This window comes from Triticum aestivum, chromosome 6B (genome assembly GCF_018294505.1).
Source record: "Triticum aestivum cultivar Chinese Spring chromosome 6B, IWGSC CS RefSeq v2.1, whole genome shotgun sequence".
NCBI classification, from domain to species: domain Eukaryota; kingdom Viridiplantae; phylum Streptophyta; class Magnoliopsida; order Poales; family Poaceae; genus Triticum; species Triticum aestivum.
Window position 1 is genome coordinate 282,894,205 of NC_057810.1, and position 18,917 is coordinate 282,913,121.

Genomic DNA, 18,917 nt, shown 5'->3' on the forward strand with positions numbered 1-18,917 from the left:
TTCCTAATTTTTCTATTCATTGTATGTGCTAATGGGCCGGCCCGGTTACTTCACACGCTTCAGTGAGAGAACCATTTGTCTCACTTAATGCGAGACATAGCACTAGCGCTCAACCAGTGTGATATTGCGGAGCAAGCCCTTTAGTGAAGGACGGATCTACAAGGTGCGTCGTGTTTTGGTCAGCCTGTCTATATAGGATTCGGCGCGGCGGCGCCGCGAGAAAACATAGAGGAGGAGATTGGCTGCAGGGAAACAAAGAAGCCTAGCAAGCTGCGTGTTCCTGGTGCGAAAGGACTCGCCCCAGTGGCGCAGTCCGTTATTCCTCTCTGCTCCCTCTTCGGATCTCTAGATCTGAACTCGCTGCCAGCCGCATCCCGCCTACCTCCGTGGTCCATTCCTCGCAGGCCACTCGCCGTCGCTGCCTGCCGCTTGATTCCCTGCCTTGACGCGTCCTTCCCCACATGCAACTGTTGCGCCCGTGCACTCACCGCACCCAGCCGCCTAGTCCGTAGACTAGTCCTATTCGGCGGTGGGTGGTGTGCAAGCCTGCCCACGTGATACGTGCACCCTACCTTGCACTATAGCAGTAGCCTGCAGCCATCGACTGCCAACCAGCCCTCCCACCGTCCCACAATTAAACATAGTACACATGTGCGGTAATCCCAAATTTCCACGGTCCCTAATTTTGCCAATTTCAGATTCAAACATTATATTGGTTGATTGATTTTCTGTTGTTCAGCTATGATTGGTACTAATACAGGGGATGTTAAAATGTATTTAGAATTGTTGAAGAATTGGTATGTACCATGTAGGCTTTTTTAATGCAAAACTAAGACTTAACTGAGAATATTAGTGTGTTTCTAGATCATATTGATTTATATCTATGTGATGTTGTTTAATCATTAGAATGTCCACATGTCATATTTGCTATCATTTTTTTTGTAGGTAGACTACCCTGTTTTAAATTCCTAGATCCACCACTGCACAACTGGGGTGGGGCTACAGGGTCGCCAGGGTGGGCCGGATTTTGGGTCAGCCTATTATACATATAGATCTCTAACCGGGCCATAAAAAAAACCCGGCCCAATATACATACTGGTTGACACACACAACCACGCCCAGTCCGGGCATCGCTATTCCTCGCGTTCAACGAGTCGAGGCGTCTGACTCGCTGAAGCGTGCGAGCGTCTGGGCTGGCCCACCCGCGCGGGCAACACCAGCGTGTTTCTCTGTTTTGTTTTTGTTTTTCTTCTTCTTTTTGATATACTTTAAATATATATATATATATATATATATATACATATATATATATATATATATATATATATTACAAAAAACACTCTTCAAAAACAAATTTGATAAAATGTAGAATAAGTATTGAAAATGTTGAACAAGAATTTGTAAAATATTGAGTAAGTATTTGAAAAATGTTAAATAAGTATTAAAAATATTGAACAAGTATTTTAAAATTTTTGAATAGGTATTAAAAAATAATGAACGAGTATATGAAATATGTTGAACAAGTATTAAAAAATGTTGAGCAAGAATTTGGTAAATGCTGAACAAGTATTTGAAAATGTTGAATAAGTATTAAAAATGTGGAACAAGTATTTCAAAAATGTTGAATATGTATTAGAAAATGTTGAACGAGTATATGAAAAATGTTTAACAAGTATTTGAAAATGTTGAATAAGTATTAAGAAAGTTGATCAAGCATTTGAATTTTTTTAATAACTATGAAAATGTCGAACAAGTTTTTGAAGCGTTTCTTTAGAGCTGCTGCCCGACGAGTGGGCGCTGCTGAATGCGAGAAATAATCCTCGCGGCCCAGTCCACATCGAGCAGAGCCCTTCCTCCCGACACGGCGACGCCCTCGCACAGCACTGCGCCACTGCTCGACCTCGACGCCCAGCCGCCTCGCCGTCGCCGTTCCTCGCGACGCGACCTCACCGCCTGTAGCCTGCTGGAGCCCGGATCCCAGCCTCCCGGCGCCCGCGCCTCTCCTTCCCGCCCGGCCGGCCGGCCCTCTGGTCCAGCCGCGCCTCCCTGCCCACGCCCCTCCCTGCGCGCGGCCGCGCCCCTGCCGCCGGCCGGAAGCCTGGCGCCCCTGCCCTCGCCCTGCAAGTTTGGCGGCAGCCACTGCCGCTCAGTCACCACACCAGCCTCCGGAATTGAAGGTACCGAAATACCCTAATTTCTGATTTAGGGTTTCATTTTTGCACTATCAATACATAATTTTGCACATCATTTCGGCCTAGTCACATACATTGAGAGGGATGCTTTCTCAGAGGTGAATGAAGATGATATAATTGATATCTTCACGGCAATGCAAAAACGTAGGCCAGAAACATAGTCTTTTTGAATTTCTCAAGGTATGCACTATCTACTATGTTCCATGTAGTATGTAATATGTAGGCTTCTTTATGCAAAACTAAGATTTAATTGAGAATTTTAGTGTGTTTGTAAGACCATATTGATCTATTTCTTTGTGATATTGGTAATTAGTTAGAATGTTCACATGCTATATTGCTTATAATTTTTTTGGGGGGCGGACCACCCTGTAATCCCCTCTGCAGCCGGGCTCACGGAGAAGGGCGCCACCCCGCCATGATCGCCGCATCAGCGCGGCGGGTCGCTGCAGCCGCCGCTTCCTCTTCCCAGTCCGGCCGTGTCTCCCAGCTGGCCTCGACACTGAATCACCAGGTGAGTGTGGCGCGGATGAGACTTGCACATCTTCGTATCTATTTGATTTCATGCTCTAGTATGTTGCCAGGCGGTGAATAAACTTCTTTGTGGTTGCAGAGATGGATTCACGACCGTAACAAGAAGGCAATGGAGTTGGTGGCCAAGGGTTGGAGCGCCCTACAGGAGGTCGATCGCGTCATCGACTTCGCCGACCGCAACGACAAGCGGCTAATCCCACTTCTCAGGGTACAGCTCTGGATTCGCGTTCCCTCTCTTCCCCCATTTGGAACCACTCTGTTGTGACCTGTTGTTGGGGTTCTAACTTTTTGTTGTGCGATTCTTTCCCGGTGTCGAAGGGCGCGAAGGAGAACTTTGAGCTGGCTCTAGAGATCGACAATATGAATACTCACGCGAGATGTTGGCTGGCCAAGATGCATTTCAAGTACCATGTTCCCGGGGCGTGCAAGGCAATGTGAGTTAATTTTACCTCCCATGATGTTAGTGTTAATTTACTTACTTTGCTGTGTCGTTCAACCAGCTCATATGGCATGTACACTACTTTGTTGTTTCACTGCTATTCCAGGAATCTGCAAACGTGATGCAAACAACTAATTTTATCGTTGCTTATGTAGTTATGTTGTTGTTTTGACTCAATTTGAATCCTTTATAAGTGACCTTTTTTTGCGAACTATCCTTTATAAGGACCTGGCTAGTATGTAGGTGCCATGACTCTGAATACTGGATACCATTGCGCCTCAGTTAGATAGTTGCATACCAGAATTATTTCTGGATGATATATCAGATCCTAGGGACGATGCTTCTTAGTACTCCATCCGTTTCTTTTTACTCCGCATATAAGATTTGGTCAAAATCTACACAAAGTTTGACCAAATTTATATAAAAAAATATGAACATCTACAATATTAAAACTATATAGTATGAAAATACATTTCATGGTGCATCTGATAATATTGATTTCATATTGTCAATGTTTATATTTTTTAATATAAAGTTAGTCAAACTTTACAAAGCTTGACTTTGACCAAACCTTATATGCAGACTAAAAAGAAACGGAGGGAGTTTGTTTTATCTGACGGACCAGTTGCAGATAATGCTGTGTTTGTTTTATCTGACAGAGCTAAAGCTGCAGGATAATTTTGTTTACATTGCATATAATTTGGCTAGCGCTGTAGGTGTACCTTGTTAATTAAGTGTTTTAGTAATATTTACATATCAGGCAGTGTGAAGAAATCTTCCATAAAACTGTTTATAGTGTGTATGCTGTGATGGACCTGCATAGGACCTGTGATGAACAACTTATAAACTTTTAGGGCCTGAATCTGCACTTTTGAAGTTTTAGGACTAACTTGACACACCTCGAATAGTTATAGGACTTATGATGCATTTTACTCATTTGTGAATTAAAAAAAGAAAAAAAAATACATGGACACGGCTGGGACACGGCTCGGCCCAAAAAATGTCGGCCCACTAGAAACCCTGGGTCACACGCACGCTCTCCAGTCTTCACAAAACAAACGAGCTGCTCCCAGGCAGCAACGAACGCGTCGCCGCCTCCTGGATCACCGCCGCCGCCGCCGCCTCTGGATCGCCGCTGCCGCCGCCTGGACTCGACAGGAGACCCCTGCCCCCAGGCCCCAGCAGCCTTTCCTCCTGACGGCAGGTAACCCAAGCCCAGCAGCCTCTCCTCACTTCAACCTCTTCATCTCTGCGACTCGATTTTCTTCCATTGAGCCGTTGGATGCTGCTGCTTGCTACCCCATGCTGCGCTGCTTCTGCTCGCATGAATTATTGAATGCCTGTGCTGCTGTTGAAGGGTTGAGTGTTGAATGATTGCTGCTTGCTGTTAGGTAGTAATGGCATCTGGGAGCGCCGCCGCCACTAGCCAAGATCCGTGGGTGAGAGTGAAGGGCAGCCTGGTCCTGGTGTTGTAGACCCTGAGTATCTTCTCTGAGCTTATGTTGAGAAGCTGAGAAGCTTACACCTGCATCCCCTAATGGGCAATATTCTGATCTTATCTCAGTTTCTCATTAATTTATTGCTGTAACTGTACATTACATGGCATACTTTTCATTTTATTATATATATATATATATATATATATATATATATATATATATATATATATATATGCACCGTATCCCCGAATGACTGGTTTTGAAAAATGCCGTATCCTATGTCCCCGTATGCGTATCCGTCATTTCCGTCCCTGTGTCCGTGCTTTTTAGCTTACTAGGACAGAAGATTAACGAGATTAGCAGCTCCTTGATTGGAAAAGAAAATTGGGAACGATGTTTACTTTTTTGACCTTCAATTAAATCGTAAAATATTGAGTGAGGCAAACCATCCTTTTCTTTTGCTGCGTTTTAGTAGGAACATTTATTCCGCTACCTCCACATGAAGCAAAACTTGCCTTCAGTACACATTTCATGTGAATTATGCTCATCTCTCACTTTTCATGCGTACAAGTGGTGCTGCTTTGCTTGTTGAAGCTGCGAACATGGGTGATCCAGAGGCACAGTATGAACTTGGATGTCGGCTAAGAGTTGAGGTTTTCACTCTTCATCTGCTTTTGGCATCTTTCTGTTCCACTTTTTTTTTGCGGGGCACTTTATTAATTGAATATTAGTTGTTTGCTGGGCAAATGATAGTTTCATTCCTTATACCATTTCTGTGGAATATTTCTTCACCTCAGTTGATGCTTAACCTTGTTGCTTGTAGAATGATCATGTTCAGTCTGATCAACAGGCCTTCCATTATATAGAGAAAGCTGTTGACCAGGTATGCTCGCCACCTGAATGTTGATCATATATTTTCTACTATGCTTCTTGATAAGCATATTCAGCTTTTACCTATCTTTGAATGCAGTTGCATCCTGGTGCTTTGTATCTTCTTGGTGCTGTATATATAACTGGGGATTGCGTCAAGAGGGACATAGCTTCAGCTATGTGGTGTTTCCATAGAGCTTCAGAAAAGGTAGTAAATGAAATAGATCAACTCAAAATTATCTTATTTACTTGCAACCCATGAATCACGTTGTTATTTCTGTTTTTCTGACATCTCAGTTTTGAACATCTCAGGGACATGCTGGAGCTGCAATTGCATATGGTTCCCTTCTTCTGAAAGGTTTGTAGACAAGTAGTAACTCTTAACGTTTCAAGAGATAATCATGTGTCCTTATATTATCCTTCTTGTAATGGCTATTTTAGAGTAAACAGGTTGTGAAGTTATGGTTTCACCATTAATTTGGACAGCTCTTGATCAACTGATTTTGTTTAATTTTGGCTGGAATTGTTAGATTACTCCAGACTCCAGGCCTATCTGTTTATGATGCTTACCGTGTGGTTGTTTCAGGTGCTGAAGTGCCTGAAGTCATTACCAGGTTCAACTCAGGCAAGAGTCCGTCAACTGGGAAGGTGCGAAAAAGGACAATACAGCAGGACCCAGTAAAGCTGGCAAAGGAGCAGTTCCAGATAGCAGCTGAGTCTGGATCTGACCTCGGTTTACGGTGGTTGAAGAGGCTTGGAGATTACGAAAAACAGCCCGAAGAGCTAAAGCAAATCCAGCAATGACCTCCAGCGAAAGAATACCACTGCATTCGGCAATTAGTGGATGTTGCAATGCTCTTGCTGCACATTAGTAGAGAGCTTCATGTTTCATCTGCCTTCAGAATGTAGAGATAACCTATCTGCACATTAAAAATCGCTATTTCTGTAAGCTTTTCTTGCTCCTAGGTGATCTTTTGAAAAATTCGTACTCCAGCTATTCCTAGCAAACAACCCTAGTATTTTTGACAGCATAGTAAACAGCCCTAGTAGGCAAGGAGGCATTACTTTTCCCTCAATTCTTCAACCGTACTTTAATATCATTTTGTTTTCAATATCTTGATAGGTGGCCGTGATCAGGTAAATTGTTGCCATTTGCCGAGGTGATATGGTATGGATAAAAAATTGCGTCTCACTTTGTAATGAATGATTTCGGGTGTTTATAGGTGACGGGATGGAAGGAAGAAGTGTTTGTTCGTCATGAACAGCACCCTTTGAATAAATAGGCATTGGGGCGGTCTTGTTGGCAATAGGCAGTTGTTAATTATCCTCCATATCACAAATAAGTGGCATCTTTGGTATTATCACGTTCTTCATGGTATAAAAATTTGACTATTATTTGGTGTTAAAATGTGTAAAACCCAAGAAATTAGAATATTCTAGCAAAAAAGAAGATAAATATACATATGCGATTTTGAAAGTTTCAATCCAGATAATTAAAATGATATTTCTAGTCACTGAAGACATGTCCAAAACATATTCTATGGTATGGAGGGAGTAGCAATTGCCTGGCAGCTCCATTAATTATACCACTCCTTGTATGTTGCTGCTTCTCATATATATGTATCATCTTGAAAAAGTTATTCTAAAAAACTTTTGGGATAATATGAGTTGGGTTATACCCCCTCTGTTTCAAAATATAAGCCTTTCTAGAGATTCCAACAAATGACTCCATACGAAGCAAAATGAGTGAATCTACAATCTAAAATATGTCTACATACATCCGTATGTTATAGTTCATTTAAAATGTCTAAAAAGACTTATATTTAGGAACGGAGGGAGTATTTAACATGTTAAAACTTCTTTAAGCCCAAAGGGAGAAAAGATATAACACACAATGATTATTGTCTCCTTTGGTAATTCACATGAGAAAAAACTTAAAATGAAAAAAAGTGAGTTTAAGAATAATAAATGTGTTTTGTATATTTCCTTTAAACCCATGAGTGGGGAAAATATGAGGTATAACATATAATCTTGTGTTGATACCACAGCACAAAAAAATTTCTCATGGGAACCTTGAAAACAAACTCAAAAAGGTAAAAGAGTATAAATATGATGTTTCAACAGGTTACAATTCACGAAGAGACACCCTCTAACCTTTGCAAATATCAAAGTCATCGCATATTTACAATGAACATATCTTTAATTTTTTGAAATTGGTAAGGACTTTATGAACAAGTCGGTGAGCTTATCGAGACTTGGCTGGCAGAATAGTTTATTTCTCTACTTTAGTGTAGCTCAAAGGGATAAAATGATTTAGGGGCAATATACTTAGCATATTTAGGGGCAATGTACTTAGTGATATTGCTCTTTATATAACTTGTCTATTTATGTGCAAGATAGCACATTGTATTGGTAGATACTCCCTCCGTTCCAAAACATAAGGTGTATTGCTATTTTCAAAAGTCAAGCATGTGCATGTTTGACCATTTAAAAAAAATTCAATACCTACAGTACCAAATCTGTATCATTAAATCCATCACAAAAGATACTTTCATATTTTATTTATTCTATAATCTTGGTCAAATGTACATGAGTTTGACTTACTGGAAAATCAGTACACCTTATATTCTGGAACAAAGAGAGTAATATGGATGATGATTTAATGGAACATGATAGCACCATGGTGTCCCAATCTTTTAATAGGACACATATTTCAATAATTTGGGTGGAGTCAACTTTGACGGCTCGATACAACATATACGTGGACGACACACCTTAGTAGTCTATAAACCAACTCCCGAGATGTTATTGATCATGTCGGGGCATTATCAACCAGACCAAGAAGGTTTATCCATGCAAGCAATTAAATACACCCCATGTTCCTAAATATAAGACGTTTTAACCGTTCAATTTAAACCGCCAAAATGTTTTATATTTTAAAACAGAGGTAGTAACAAGCAAGAACTATAATATGAAATCTAGATATTATGTATATAGATAAAAACTTATGGTTCCAATAGCGGTCTTGGCCTGGTTATTGGACACAAACAAAGTACACAAAGTTGTAGCAATAGTTAATTCTTAACTAACCCTAATACAAACGGTGCCTAGGGTGTATTTAAAAAGGGAAGGGCTAGTGGTTCAGCCAACCCAATGCTGAGGGTCGAATTCAACTATATTTGGTTTTCTCCATGGTTATGGACTCTAAAAGTTGCCTGAAGTGACATTCAAAATATATAGGCCTAGCCTGAAGATAAAATGCCGCAAAACCTATACATATTTATGCATTATGCTGGCTCCAAAGTCCCGATATTTGTGATTGAATTTCCAAGTTCATTCCTTGTGCGTTTGCCTCCATCTCCATATTTGGTTATGCTCCAACACTACGCCGGTCATGAGGTCCTTCATTCCTAAGTAATACAAACACATTTGATTTATGCAACATCATAATCTCATGAACAATAAAAATAGTCCCTAGAAACATTGATCCATTGAGTTGATGTGCCCGAGCTCTAGTATTGATGTCCAAAACTTGTGAATTTACACGAATATGCTAGTATCCTTGATGCTTTGGAGATACCCAAAAATAAATAAAGTACGCCCAACCCATTGGATTTGCTAGATCTAATGACACTAAGATATACAATATGGAGTATCGGGTACTCCGATGCAACATGTTTAGATTAGTAAGTAACATAATCACACAATGGATAAAAAACTACGTGCCATTTGTTGACGAGTGATTTGCAGTGTTTATACAAGGCAAAAAGGATAGTAAAAATATGTACCTATTCAGAAAACATCCATTCCGAACATACGTGCCCTTAAAGTTTCTACAGTCCGTTTTGCAAAGACAGAATAAAAAAAAACCCGACAATTTTGATCAACAACTACATGAAAAATTTCCACTGGTCCTTAATGAGTTAGGAACTGGATCCCCTTCCCAAGGCTTTGAATGTAATTTTATTTTTCTATATGAGTGTGTTTGAGGACTTGTGATTAAACTTGATCATGGGCAGCCCAACCCGTGTTTGCCTTTCGGTGGGGCCCGGGCTTCATTTTACAACATAAAAGAGGATTCGAGCCGGACTTGAGCTTCTATTTTCTTGATTTTCGGCCAAGCTTGCACATGCGTAGGTCAAAAAACAGTGTTAAGACAGGATTTCAGGCTTCAAGTTGCTTTTCAGGTCGGATCAGACATGAGAAAATAGCTATCTTTGGTATTGAGGCCAGGCTTAGTCTTCTAGTTTCACAAGCCCGGTCTGAAACCTAGCCCAACCCAGACATAATGAAATTTGCGTGTGATAGCATATATGGCCTTAGGCCATTTCAAAAATAATAATAACAAATGGAACACAAAATGCAATGTTGAGGTGGGAAACGTCAGAATCGCGCCCGACACAAAACTGGGGAAAATCTAGCTGAACACCGTCTATTTCAGCCCTTTGGCTTGTTCACCCAAGGTTTGCTAGGGGCCAGACTCCGACTGGAAGAGGGAAAAAACGGAACAGCCCCAAACCCCGTAACCCTACCCCGTATAAAACCCCGAAGCTGAGATAGGGCTTCCCCCCTCCGTCGCCGCCGAAATCTCTCTACTCCTGCTCCCCTCAAGTCCCCGTAGCTAGCCAGTGTTGCTGTTCTCGCGCGGCGTCGGCGGCAGCCATGGAGGAGGTGACGGAGGCGGTGAACAACCTTACCATAGCGGAAGGAGCGGCGGCGACGGCGGGAGCGGAGGGGCACAAGAAGAACCGCATCCAGGTCTCCAACACCAAGAAGCCCCTCTTCTTCTACGTCAACCTCGCCAAGGTAGGGAAACAAGTCCTGTGGACGAGTGGATGAGAGAAGCCTGCCGTTGGTTGGGGATTTCTTCCGGGTTTTAGGGGCACATCTGTTTGGGGGGTTAAACTCTAGAGAGGGTTGTCCTCTTTGCGTAGGAGGGGGTCCGCCGAGGAGATATCTTTGCGAGTGATTTGATTGGATTTGGGTGTCCTGCTAACATTTACAATGAAATCAACATACTAATTTGGTTTGTGATGCTGTTTGTGTGCAGAGGTACATGCAGCTGCACGAAGAGGTGGAGCTCTCGGCCCTCGGCATGGGTAAATCTTCACTCGCCCAAGCGTATTTTTGTATCAGTTTAGGCCTCTGTTATGTTACTTTGCCAATGATTTGCCGTATGCATAGGCGCATATCAATGTTGATGACTTGTTGTACTGTGATGTGTATCTTTCTGCTTCTCCATGAGTGGCATTTTATTACTCCTGCTAACTGAGGTTGTTGCAGCTCATTTAAGGAGGGGGGGAGTCTACATTCATGTCACATAGCTCTTGCTTGCCTACAATTGATGTTCTTCCTTCATCCCAGTCTGAGCCCTTTAGCTTTATACCGCACTTTGTGTTACTTTTTACTAATAAGAATTTGAAGTTGGATCTCCCACCTGGTTGTGGGAAGATTACACTTGCCTATTCTGTTCATAAAGGCTGTGGAAAAGTAAATTATACTATTCTGGGAAGTTCGCAAAAGACTAGGCTCAAGAATAAGGTACCTACCATGCAAAGAACTGACAATTGATACTCCCTCTGTCTCTATTTACATGGCACTCATGTATTTCTAGGTTCAAGTTTGACCTTTGATTTGACCAACAAAACATGGGCTATGTGTCATTAAATTTATACCATTCCATTCGTATTAAACATTTCAAATGGTATAATTTTTGTGACATACGACCAACATATTATTGGTCAAAATGATGGTCAAATTTTGATCATGAGAAACGATGACCTCATGTAAATAGAGGTGGAGGGAGTACTAAAAACAGAGTGAGCTGAGCCTTCATCCACTGGGTTACAGAGTACTAAAAACAGTTTTCATTCCTCATTGATATTGCTTGTATGGGCAAGTTTGTGCTGATGTAATAATATGTCCAGCCAACAGTCATCTAGCTCTGGACATGTAATAGGTAGATTAAATCAGAAACTGCTGATGACATTGTTGTCCAAAAATTATTTTCTGCATCATAGCGTTCTGCTGTCAGTTGTAGCTGAAGTCTAGTAGCCAGCTTTTGCACCTGTGTGTTGCTATTTAAGCCTTGGGTTACAGTGGTTTTAGGCACCTTAATATGATATTAATATTGGTTAGACTATTTGTAAGGTTAAATTTACATGGATGTGTCATATCCTCATGATAATAATTCTTCAACACTTGTGTATGGATGCTTGGTTTATTTTCTTTGTTGGTCAGCATGACCCTTTGTTACTGTCTGGACCTCTGTTATTTATCTACATTCCTTTTTTTGTCGTGATGAAACTATTTTTAACTTTGTCCTTTCAGCTATTGCAACTGTGGTGACTGTTGCGGAAATTCTAAAAAATAACGGCCTTGCTGTTGAGAAGAGTGAGTCTTGTTTCTCATAATTCTGCAGGATCATGTCCTCTTTTCAGTCTCTTAACTTGGTCGAAATTACTTGCAGAAATAATGACATCTACTGTTGATGTCAAAGATGATACAAGGAACCGCCCTATCCAGAAGGCCAAGGTTAGTGTTCTTCGGATGACATACGGACCGTACTTACCATGATTTATCCACATGACTGTTTTTCCTTACTCTCATAACCTTTACTGGCCAGATCGAAATATTGATTGGCAAGACGGAGAAATTCGATGAACTGATGGCTGCCGCTGCAGAGGAGAGGGAGGCAGCGGGTGCCGAGGAAGAGCAAAGCTGAACACTTGGAAGGTTCCTGTTGTAGCTTAATTTTACTGTTCTTCTGCCCTTTGCTGTGTTTTAGTTTGTTGTGTCGACAAGAGACAAGTGCTTGCATAATCAAGCAAGGGCGCAGCTTATTTTAGTGCGCTTTTTGTTGATTTGTTAGGGTTACATGGCAACTTGTGATAATGGGATTATGAGTATGATACACTCTTGATTTGTCCTCGTGTGCATTTTTGGTTGGCCTTTTCTCCTATTACGCGTGTGGTGTGCCATACCCATTCAGAGTCACGCGAGGTTTATTTACCAAGGAGTGAATTTCAAGATATAATCAACTAAAAGGATCTCTTAGTAGTACAACACACGTTGCAGATGCAGCTTAGATCATTATTGGATGAACCCTGAATTTTGCCCCAAGTTCACTTCTGGTCCTTAAGTTTTTCAAACTGTCGCAGTTCACGTTTGGACTCCCCAGGATTTTGGCTAATATATAGCGTCAATGTGAGCTGTTATTTTTTGTTGACAGGGTCTATGTCAGCTGGTTTTATTGATGTAGTTGCCACAGACAAGAGCAAGGAATATCGGCCAAAGCCGTCTTCTTTTATTCCATTTCATTCGTTGCAGAACTAGATAGCCACCGAGCCACATGAGAAGCTATCCTCTACTCACGGTAGAAGTCACAGGAAATCCTCACAGCCTCTTCTTGACGCTCTTGACGCCGTCGCTGTCGGACGAGCAGTCAAAGCTGTATGAGACGTGGCTGCCTTGTCTCGCACAATGCCTACTGCCTTTGCTCCCCTGATGCCATCGTTGTGTTGCGGCGCCGCTGTTTGTTTTTTTAAACAAGGCAAAATATTTACCGTTTTCATTGATTAAGAAGAAGAGAGTTGTCTGATTAATTAAAGAAAAACTGGACGAAAAACCTAAATTACAAACCCCACAAGGGGCACACACGAACGACCTGGCCACAAGCAAGATCACGACACAACCAATGATATAGCCGTCGAGAGGTAGCACCAAACAACAAAGCAACGCCAAACAGTTGACCGCAGCGTCGAGGACGTGGCAGCTCTGATTTTGCCGACGAGCATCACAGGAGAAAGTTGCAAGCCTCGCACCGACCTAGTCCAACGCAACACCCGAAGAGCAGCGCTCGTTGGAAACCGCCCTCATGTTTTCCTCGTGCTGGTGGATGGTCTTGATCAAGGGGGCCGCCATTGTTGAGCTGAGCGTGTCCGTCATTGACCACGTCGCTGGGGCAAGAAACTAGCGGTTCAGAAGAAATCGAGCAGCGGCAACATGTTCTGTTTTACTCGCATTAACAATGCAAAATAAATAAATTTACGAGAGAAACTGTCGATCTATTCACGTCATATATAAATCATAAAAGTGACAAGCACTAGAGCGAGTCGAAGGCGCGCCGCTGTCATCATCCCCCATCACAGGAGCAGGACAAACCTTATTGTAGTACACAGTCGGGAAGTCGACGTGCTCTGGCCTCATAGGACCAGTGCACCAGAGCAGCAACCATCACCGATGAAGAAAGTCGTAGATCAAAAGGACTAAATCTAAACACATCAACAAAGGCGAACGAAGACCGGATCCAAACAGATCCACCTAAGACCAGCACCGACCGAATCCCGCGAGGTACGACGGAGACACGTCACCACACGCCGTCCGACGATGCTAGACACCCTGTCGAGAAGAGGATCAAACGCGAGGGGCATTATTCTTATCGAGGCTTCATTCGGTATCCACCCCCCCCCCCCGGGGATTGTGGTCAAAACCCCGTGGCTCGGCCAGGATTGTCGTGGGCGGGGATATATCCCCGTCTGCTTCATACAGTGCATTCGATCATACCAGACAGGGATAGAAACCCTATCAAATCCCCCCGCAACCCTACGGTTTTGACCCAAAAAACGCCCTCCATATGCGTGGAATTAATCCCGCCATTGTTGCAGAGAATGGGTGAAGGGGCGGGGTCAACCCAACACCCGTGTGGATTGGATCCTCTAGGGGGTCAAATCCCTAATAACCGAACATAGCTTGTGGAACATCGCCATCGCTGCGCAACCCCAACCAAGATACCTAATAAGAACGAGAGCATGGTCCCTCCCGCCAGCGGGGGCTGAGGTCCTCCGCATCTCTGTGGCCCAAATGGCCATCGGAGGTGGGGAGAACCAGCGGCGGCGCCACAGGAGGAAGAGAAAGTCCGATCGCCTATGGTCCTTTCTTTGATCAAGTCACATATATTGTTTTTGTTTATATCAAGCCATGGAGATTGTGATTATTATGAATTTTTTTGGGTCTGGATTGTGATTGTGATTATTAGTAATGCAATTTGATACCCTTTAAGTTTGTGTTTACGTTGCCGAACCAAACACTTCAGAGTTTCATATCTTTTCTTTAAACACAAGAGTTTCATATCTAAATTCTCTAGAAACAAAAAAGAAAATAGTAGCTAGTTTAAATTGGGACATTAATTCGGCCCATCAACACTATTAGCAGTATATTTGCATATTTGTTTTTCTCGAGAAACACAGTGAACTTGGTTCTGAAATTCCATACATTGTGAACTATTTGTTTTACAACTTTAAGAAACCCATATACGGATGAAATTTTATTCTTTTACAGACAAAAATACTTGGGAGTATTTTACTTGTGGGAGTACTTGATATGCTCTGATGTCCTCCTAGGATTTCATGTTAAACCACTGTAGGGTCTAAAAAGATAAACTGTTTAGGCTCCGGTTATTTTGACGACTTACGACATAAGCCGCCCCTTCCAAACTTATTTTAGAAGCTGACCCTATATTCATTGGGACTCGTGAGCGGCGGGGGGTTATTTTAGAAACTGCCAAAAGAAGTACTCCCCCCGTCCCAAAATTCTTGTCTTACATTTGTTTAGATACGGATGTACCTACTACTAAAACGTGACTTCATACATCCGTATTTGGATAAATCTAAGACAAGAATGTTGGGACGGAGGGAGTAGTCATTAGTGAGTTCAGTTTCAGTTTTATGCTTTGTACTGCTTGAAAGTTCTAGGGCCAAAAGTGAGATTGGGCAAAGTTGAAGGTCCAAAAGCGGACTTCTTTCTTATTGAATTGATTACAGAAAGGTGCCATAAATCAATCGACGACATTACTGAAACGGAGCATGTTCCCTGAACAAAACGAAATTCAACTTCTAAGGCGCCACTTCCAGCTTAGGATTCAATCGCACTAGGCTCTAACACTTCAAAATTTCAAATCACGCATTTTCTTCTGATTTTGACGGTCACCATAATCCTTGCTTCATCGCGTTCATGGCCGATCACCGCTCGAGCTCTTGGGCGCCGCCTGTCCTCCTGCCTGTCCGGTCTCCGTCTCCTCCTGGGGCTCGTCTTCTTTGTCGTCGACGAGTATCTTCTTGCAGGCCTCGTAGCACATGAAGGAGATGCCGGCAGCGGGCATGAGCTTGATGCAGCTGGGGCCGAGCCCGCGGTAGAGCCCCGCGGCGCCCTCCTTCTTGAGGATGCAGTACATGGCGTGCAGCACGTTCTTGTACACCTGCCTCCCGCCCACGGCGCCCACCTGCATCTGCTTCCGCGCCACCTCCAGCGGGAACGTGGCCGTGCTGGCGATGGCGCCCGCCGCGGACCCGATCAGCAGCGTCGGCACGTTGCCCACCTCCTCCTTCCCCGACGCGCGGCGGTACACGCCGCGCAGCGTCTCGTAGGCGTAGAAGTTGGCCGCCGCGTACGGCACCACGCCGATCAGGCTCGGCGCCAGCCCGCGGTACAGCTCCCCGGGGCCTTCGTCGCGCACGATCTTGACGAACGCGTGGAGGAGGTTGTCGTACACGTCCTTCTGCATGCAACGCAACGGGGTCGTCAGTCAGATGGCACTGCCACTGGTTTAGATATACGTAGTACTGTACTGGAATTCTGTGTGTTCACCTCGATGGTGAGGCGGGTCTTGACGAGCTCCATGGGATAGGTGCACAGGGTTGAGGCCACTCCGGCGAGCGCTCCGGCGACGAGCGGCGTGGGGATGGGGACCTTGGCTGGCTCGCCGGCCTCCGGGGTCAGGTACTTCTTGGCCGTGTCGTAAGTGAAGTGCTGCACCGCGCCATGTGGAGTCAGGGACACTGCATCTCGCATCAGTACGAAATTTGAAGGAAAAACACGTGAGGTGGCTGGCTGGCTGGCTTGCCTCGATGGCCTTGCTGGGCGCGACGCGGAGGACGTTGACGGCGTTCCCGCGGAAGAGGCCGGGCCACCCCTCCGTCCGCATGATCCACCGGAAAACCCCGGCCATGGAGTCGGCGCCGGAGCTTCCCACCATCAGGTGCGTCCTGATCGTCTCCAGCGGCGCCACGAAAGTCCTCGACACGGCGCCGGCGATGGCGCCGCTGACCAGCCGCCGCAGGTGCGGGTTGCCGATCTTGACCCTCACCTTCCTCAGACCCAGCTGCTGCTTCTTGGCCTTTTTCGCCTTCTGGGCCTTCTGGACGCCCGCCTCGCCCGCGGCTGCGAGCTGGTGTGCGACGTCGTCGGCGGGCCGAGCCTTCCCGTCATGCTCGCGCGCCACCGGCGGGGCGCCGTGGGACAGGCTGAGTCCTACGCTGGCGAACAGAGCCCTGCGTGGGAAGTCCAAGCTCCTTGACTCGGGCTGCGAGCTCCAAGGGAAGGCGACCTCAGGGACCGGCCGCAAGAACCAGTTCTTCTTGTCCATGGCGAGCGAGGCGCGGTTGTTCTTGGTCACCATTGTCGTTGCCGCCATTGCCGCCGCCATCTGATTCAACTCGAACACATAAAGGATTATTATATGCAAGGGCGAAAGAGCTAAGTTGTACAGTGACTAGTGAGCAAGAGTGCAAGAGCAAGGCTAAGATCAGCTCAATTCATACCACAAAAACCTAAAAATGTCCATGCAAGTTAGGCCACAAAACACACAAGGGAACACCAAGATCACTCAAAATGGCATTATGGTGATGGAATTAGATCTTAAGAGCAGATTTGGTTAATCCAATTTAGCACTGAGGTACTGATAAACACTACTGAAAACGCTCACACACGCATCAGGTACATAAAAGGACAGAATCTAAGCTGGATGAAAACCGAAAACATTCACACGCGCATCTCGTTGGGTCTTTTGTAATCAAACTTCATCCTTCTATAAAAATATAGTACGTAATTTGCGTACTTTTGAAAAGAAAAAGGAAACAAAAACGTTCACACACGCATCTATTCAAGGTAACAAATTATTTAAATGAAAATTTATATGAACCAGTACTATTTTTGACCCGGTTATATATACGAATGACTTAAAGTTCATTTCTATGCATTAAAATTAACATGCTTTTATTATAAACTGAGCGAGTAAAATATATTCAGCTTATTTCTCTTTTAGCCGACCCCTAGTCATGGAAAAGGAAAACGAATATCGAGACTGTTGTGCAGTCTAACTATACGCATACCTCGAGGAAGGAAGACGGAACTGATACGTGCCTAGGAGTTCTTCAGTCCTTCACTCACTCACTGGCCTCTCTCGTTGTTGGGAATGGGGGTGGCTCGACGGCCATTTTATACCCGTTTCAGCACTCTCACCATCAACTGCCGTGTCCAGTGAGCAACGATGTCCGGCCTCTATCATGGCCTCTGCCATCTCTGCCCCTCAACCGCACCCCAGTACCACCGCACACGGTCGCTGAGATCCGTCGGACATGAAGGGCAATCCGGTCTAATCGTCGAAGCGGATTTGGAGCCGTCTGTGCCAATCTGTGCATACGCCAGAATGGCCTCGTCTGCTTCCATCAAAAAGAAGAAGAATGGCTTCGTCTGGCTTCGGACGTGCGTGTGTCTCATGCGTGCATGGATCCGCACTCGCCAGCCGCAACAGCCTTTGTTTTTGCCAGTTCAGTTCCTACTCGCGGAAGAAGAAGGCGACGGAAACCGGTGGGTAGCCGCGAGGGGCGCACACAGCAGCCGGGTCACGCTGGCCAGGCCGCCAGGCACGCACGCTGCTTTAGAACTGAATCTTTCCTGATGTATCAAGATGTAATTAACCACGAGTCTACATGGTAGTGCTAAGTCCTGTTTGAAATAAATGGGCTTGCCCATTAAGAGCATATACATCGGGGCACCCTAAACCCACCTCAAACGCCAGGCGGACAGCCCGGTCAATGATCGGTCATAAATAAGCAACCCAGATGAGCGCCTCAACGGACCTTAAACGCCCGAGGCTGACCGGCACCCCTAATATCCAGCCAAAATCTAGGACGGATATAGGGGCGTCTGGACGCGTCCGCCACGTCAGACCCGGCCCACGTTGGCCCACTCGACCTCACATATATTCCTTCCCATCCGCTCGACGGATCAAACCATAGCCACTTCATTTCACTCTCTTCTGCCACCCAAGCTCTCATCTGGCGATCTCCGGCATGACGGGCAGCGGATCCGAGTCCTATACTTCCAGAACTGTCGATCTCGAGCTCATCCCACGTGGCCCCGAGGAGGAGATGGTCGTCCCGCTCTCGGGAGGAGGCCGCTCGACGGCAACGTTTAGACTCCTTCTGTTGGGAATCCATTGCATCAGCCCATATGGCGCATGGATCCGCGCTATGTGTGCCATCGCCGCCTCACCGAAGGCGGTGCAGTCTGGCTGGCGTACAAACGCGCTGGCGGACACGCAACCCCTCCGTTGGTGCGTCAAGGCCATGGATGCACCATGGGCGTCGTTCGACGCAAACATGGCGC

General features: G+C 44.9%; 3 protein-coding genes across 4 annotated transcripts; 2 read left to right on the plus strand and 1 right to left on the minus strand.

The window, feature by feature from the left end:
• The first annotated feature begins 1,834 nt into the window (after window positions 1–1,834).
• On the plus strand, window positions 1,835–6,613 carry LOC123136937 (uncharacterized). Of its 2 annotated transcripts, XM_044556453.1 has the most exons (10): window positions 1,835–2,177; window positions 2,289–2,372; window positions 2,577–2,703; window positions 2,803–2,931; window positions 3,042–3,157; window positions 5,173–5,254; window positions 5,425–5,484; window positions 5,572–5,679; window positions 5,784–5,829; window positions 6,058–6,613. In XM_044556453.1, the coding sequence occupies exons 3-10, from the start codon at window positions 2,608–2,610 to the stop codon at window positions 6,273–6,275; spliced, it is 855 nt and encodes a 284-aa protein (XP_044412388.1). In that variant the 5' UTR covers window positions 1,835–2,177; window positions 2,289–2,372; window positions 2,577–2,607; the 3' UTR covers window positions 6,276–6,613. The 2 variants fall into 2 exon arrangements, with proteins under 2 accessions (XP_044412388.1, XP_044412387.1); XM_044556452.1 differs by lacking the exon at window positions 2,289–2,372.
• Window positions 6,614–9,948: 3,335 nt separating this feature from the next.
• Window positions 9,949–12,395, plus strand: LOC123136938 (uncharacterized protein At2g34160). The gene is made up of 5 exons (XM_044556454.1): window positions 9,949–10,277; window positions 10,522–10,570; window positions 11,802–11,864; window positions 11,941–12,005; window positions 12,097–12,395. The coding sequence occupies exons 1-5, from the start codon at window positions 10,134–10,136 to the stop codon at window positions 12,193–12,195; spliced, it is 420 nt and encodes a 139-aa protein (XP_044412389.1). The 5' UTR covers window positions 9,949–10,133; the 3' UTR covers window positions 12,196–12,395.
• A 2,849-nt stretch (window positions 12,396–15,244) lies between these two features.
• On the minus strand, window positions 15,245–17,726 carry LOC123134090 (adenine nucleotide transporter BT1, chloroplastic/amyloplastic/mitochondrial). The gene is made up of 4 exons (XM_044553433.1): window positions 17,639–17,726; window positions 16,372–16,953; window positions 16,116–16,277; window positions 15,245–16,026 (listed from the first exon to the last, which is right to left on the minus strand). The coding sequence occupies exons 2-4, from the start codon at window positions 16,951–16,953 to the stop codon at window positions 15,481–15,483; spliced, it is 1,290 nt and encodes a 429-aa protein (XP_044409368.1). The 5' UTR covers window positions 17,639–17,726; the 3' UTR covers window positions 15,245–15,480.
• Between the last annotated feature and the right edge of the window lie 1,191 nt (window positions 17,727–18,917).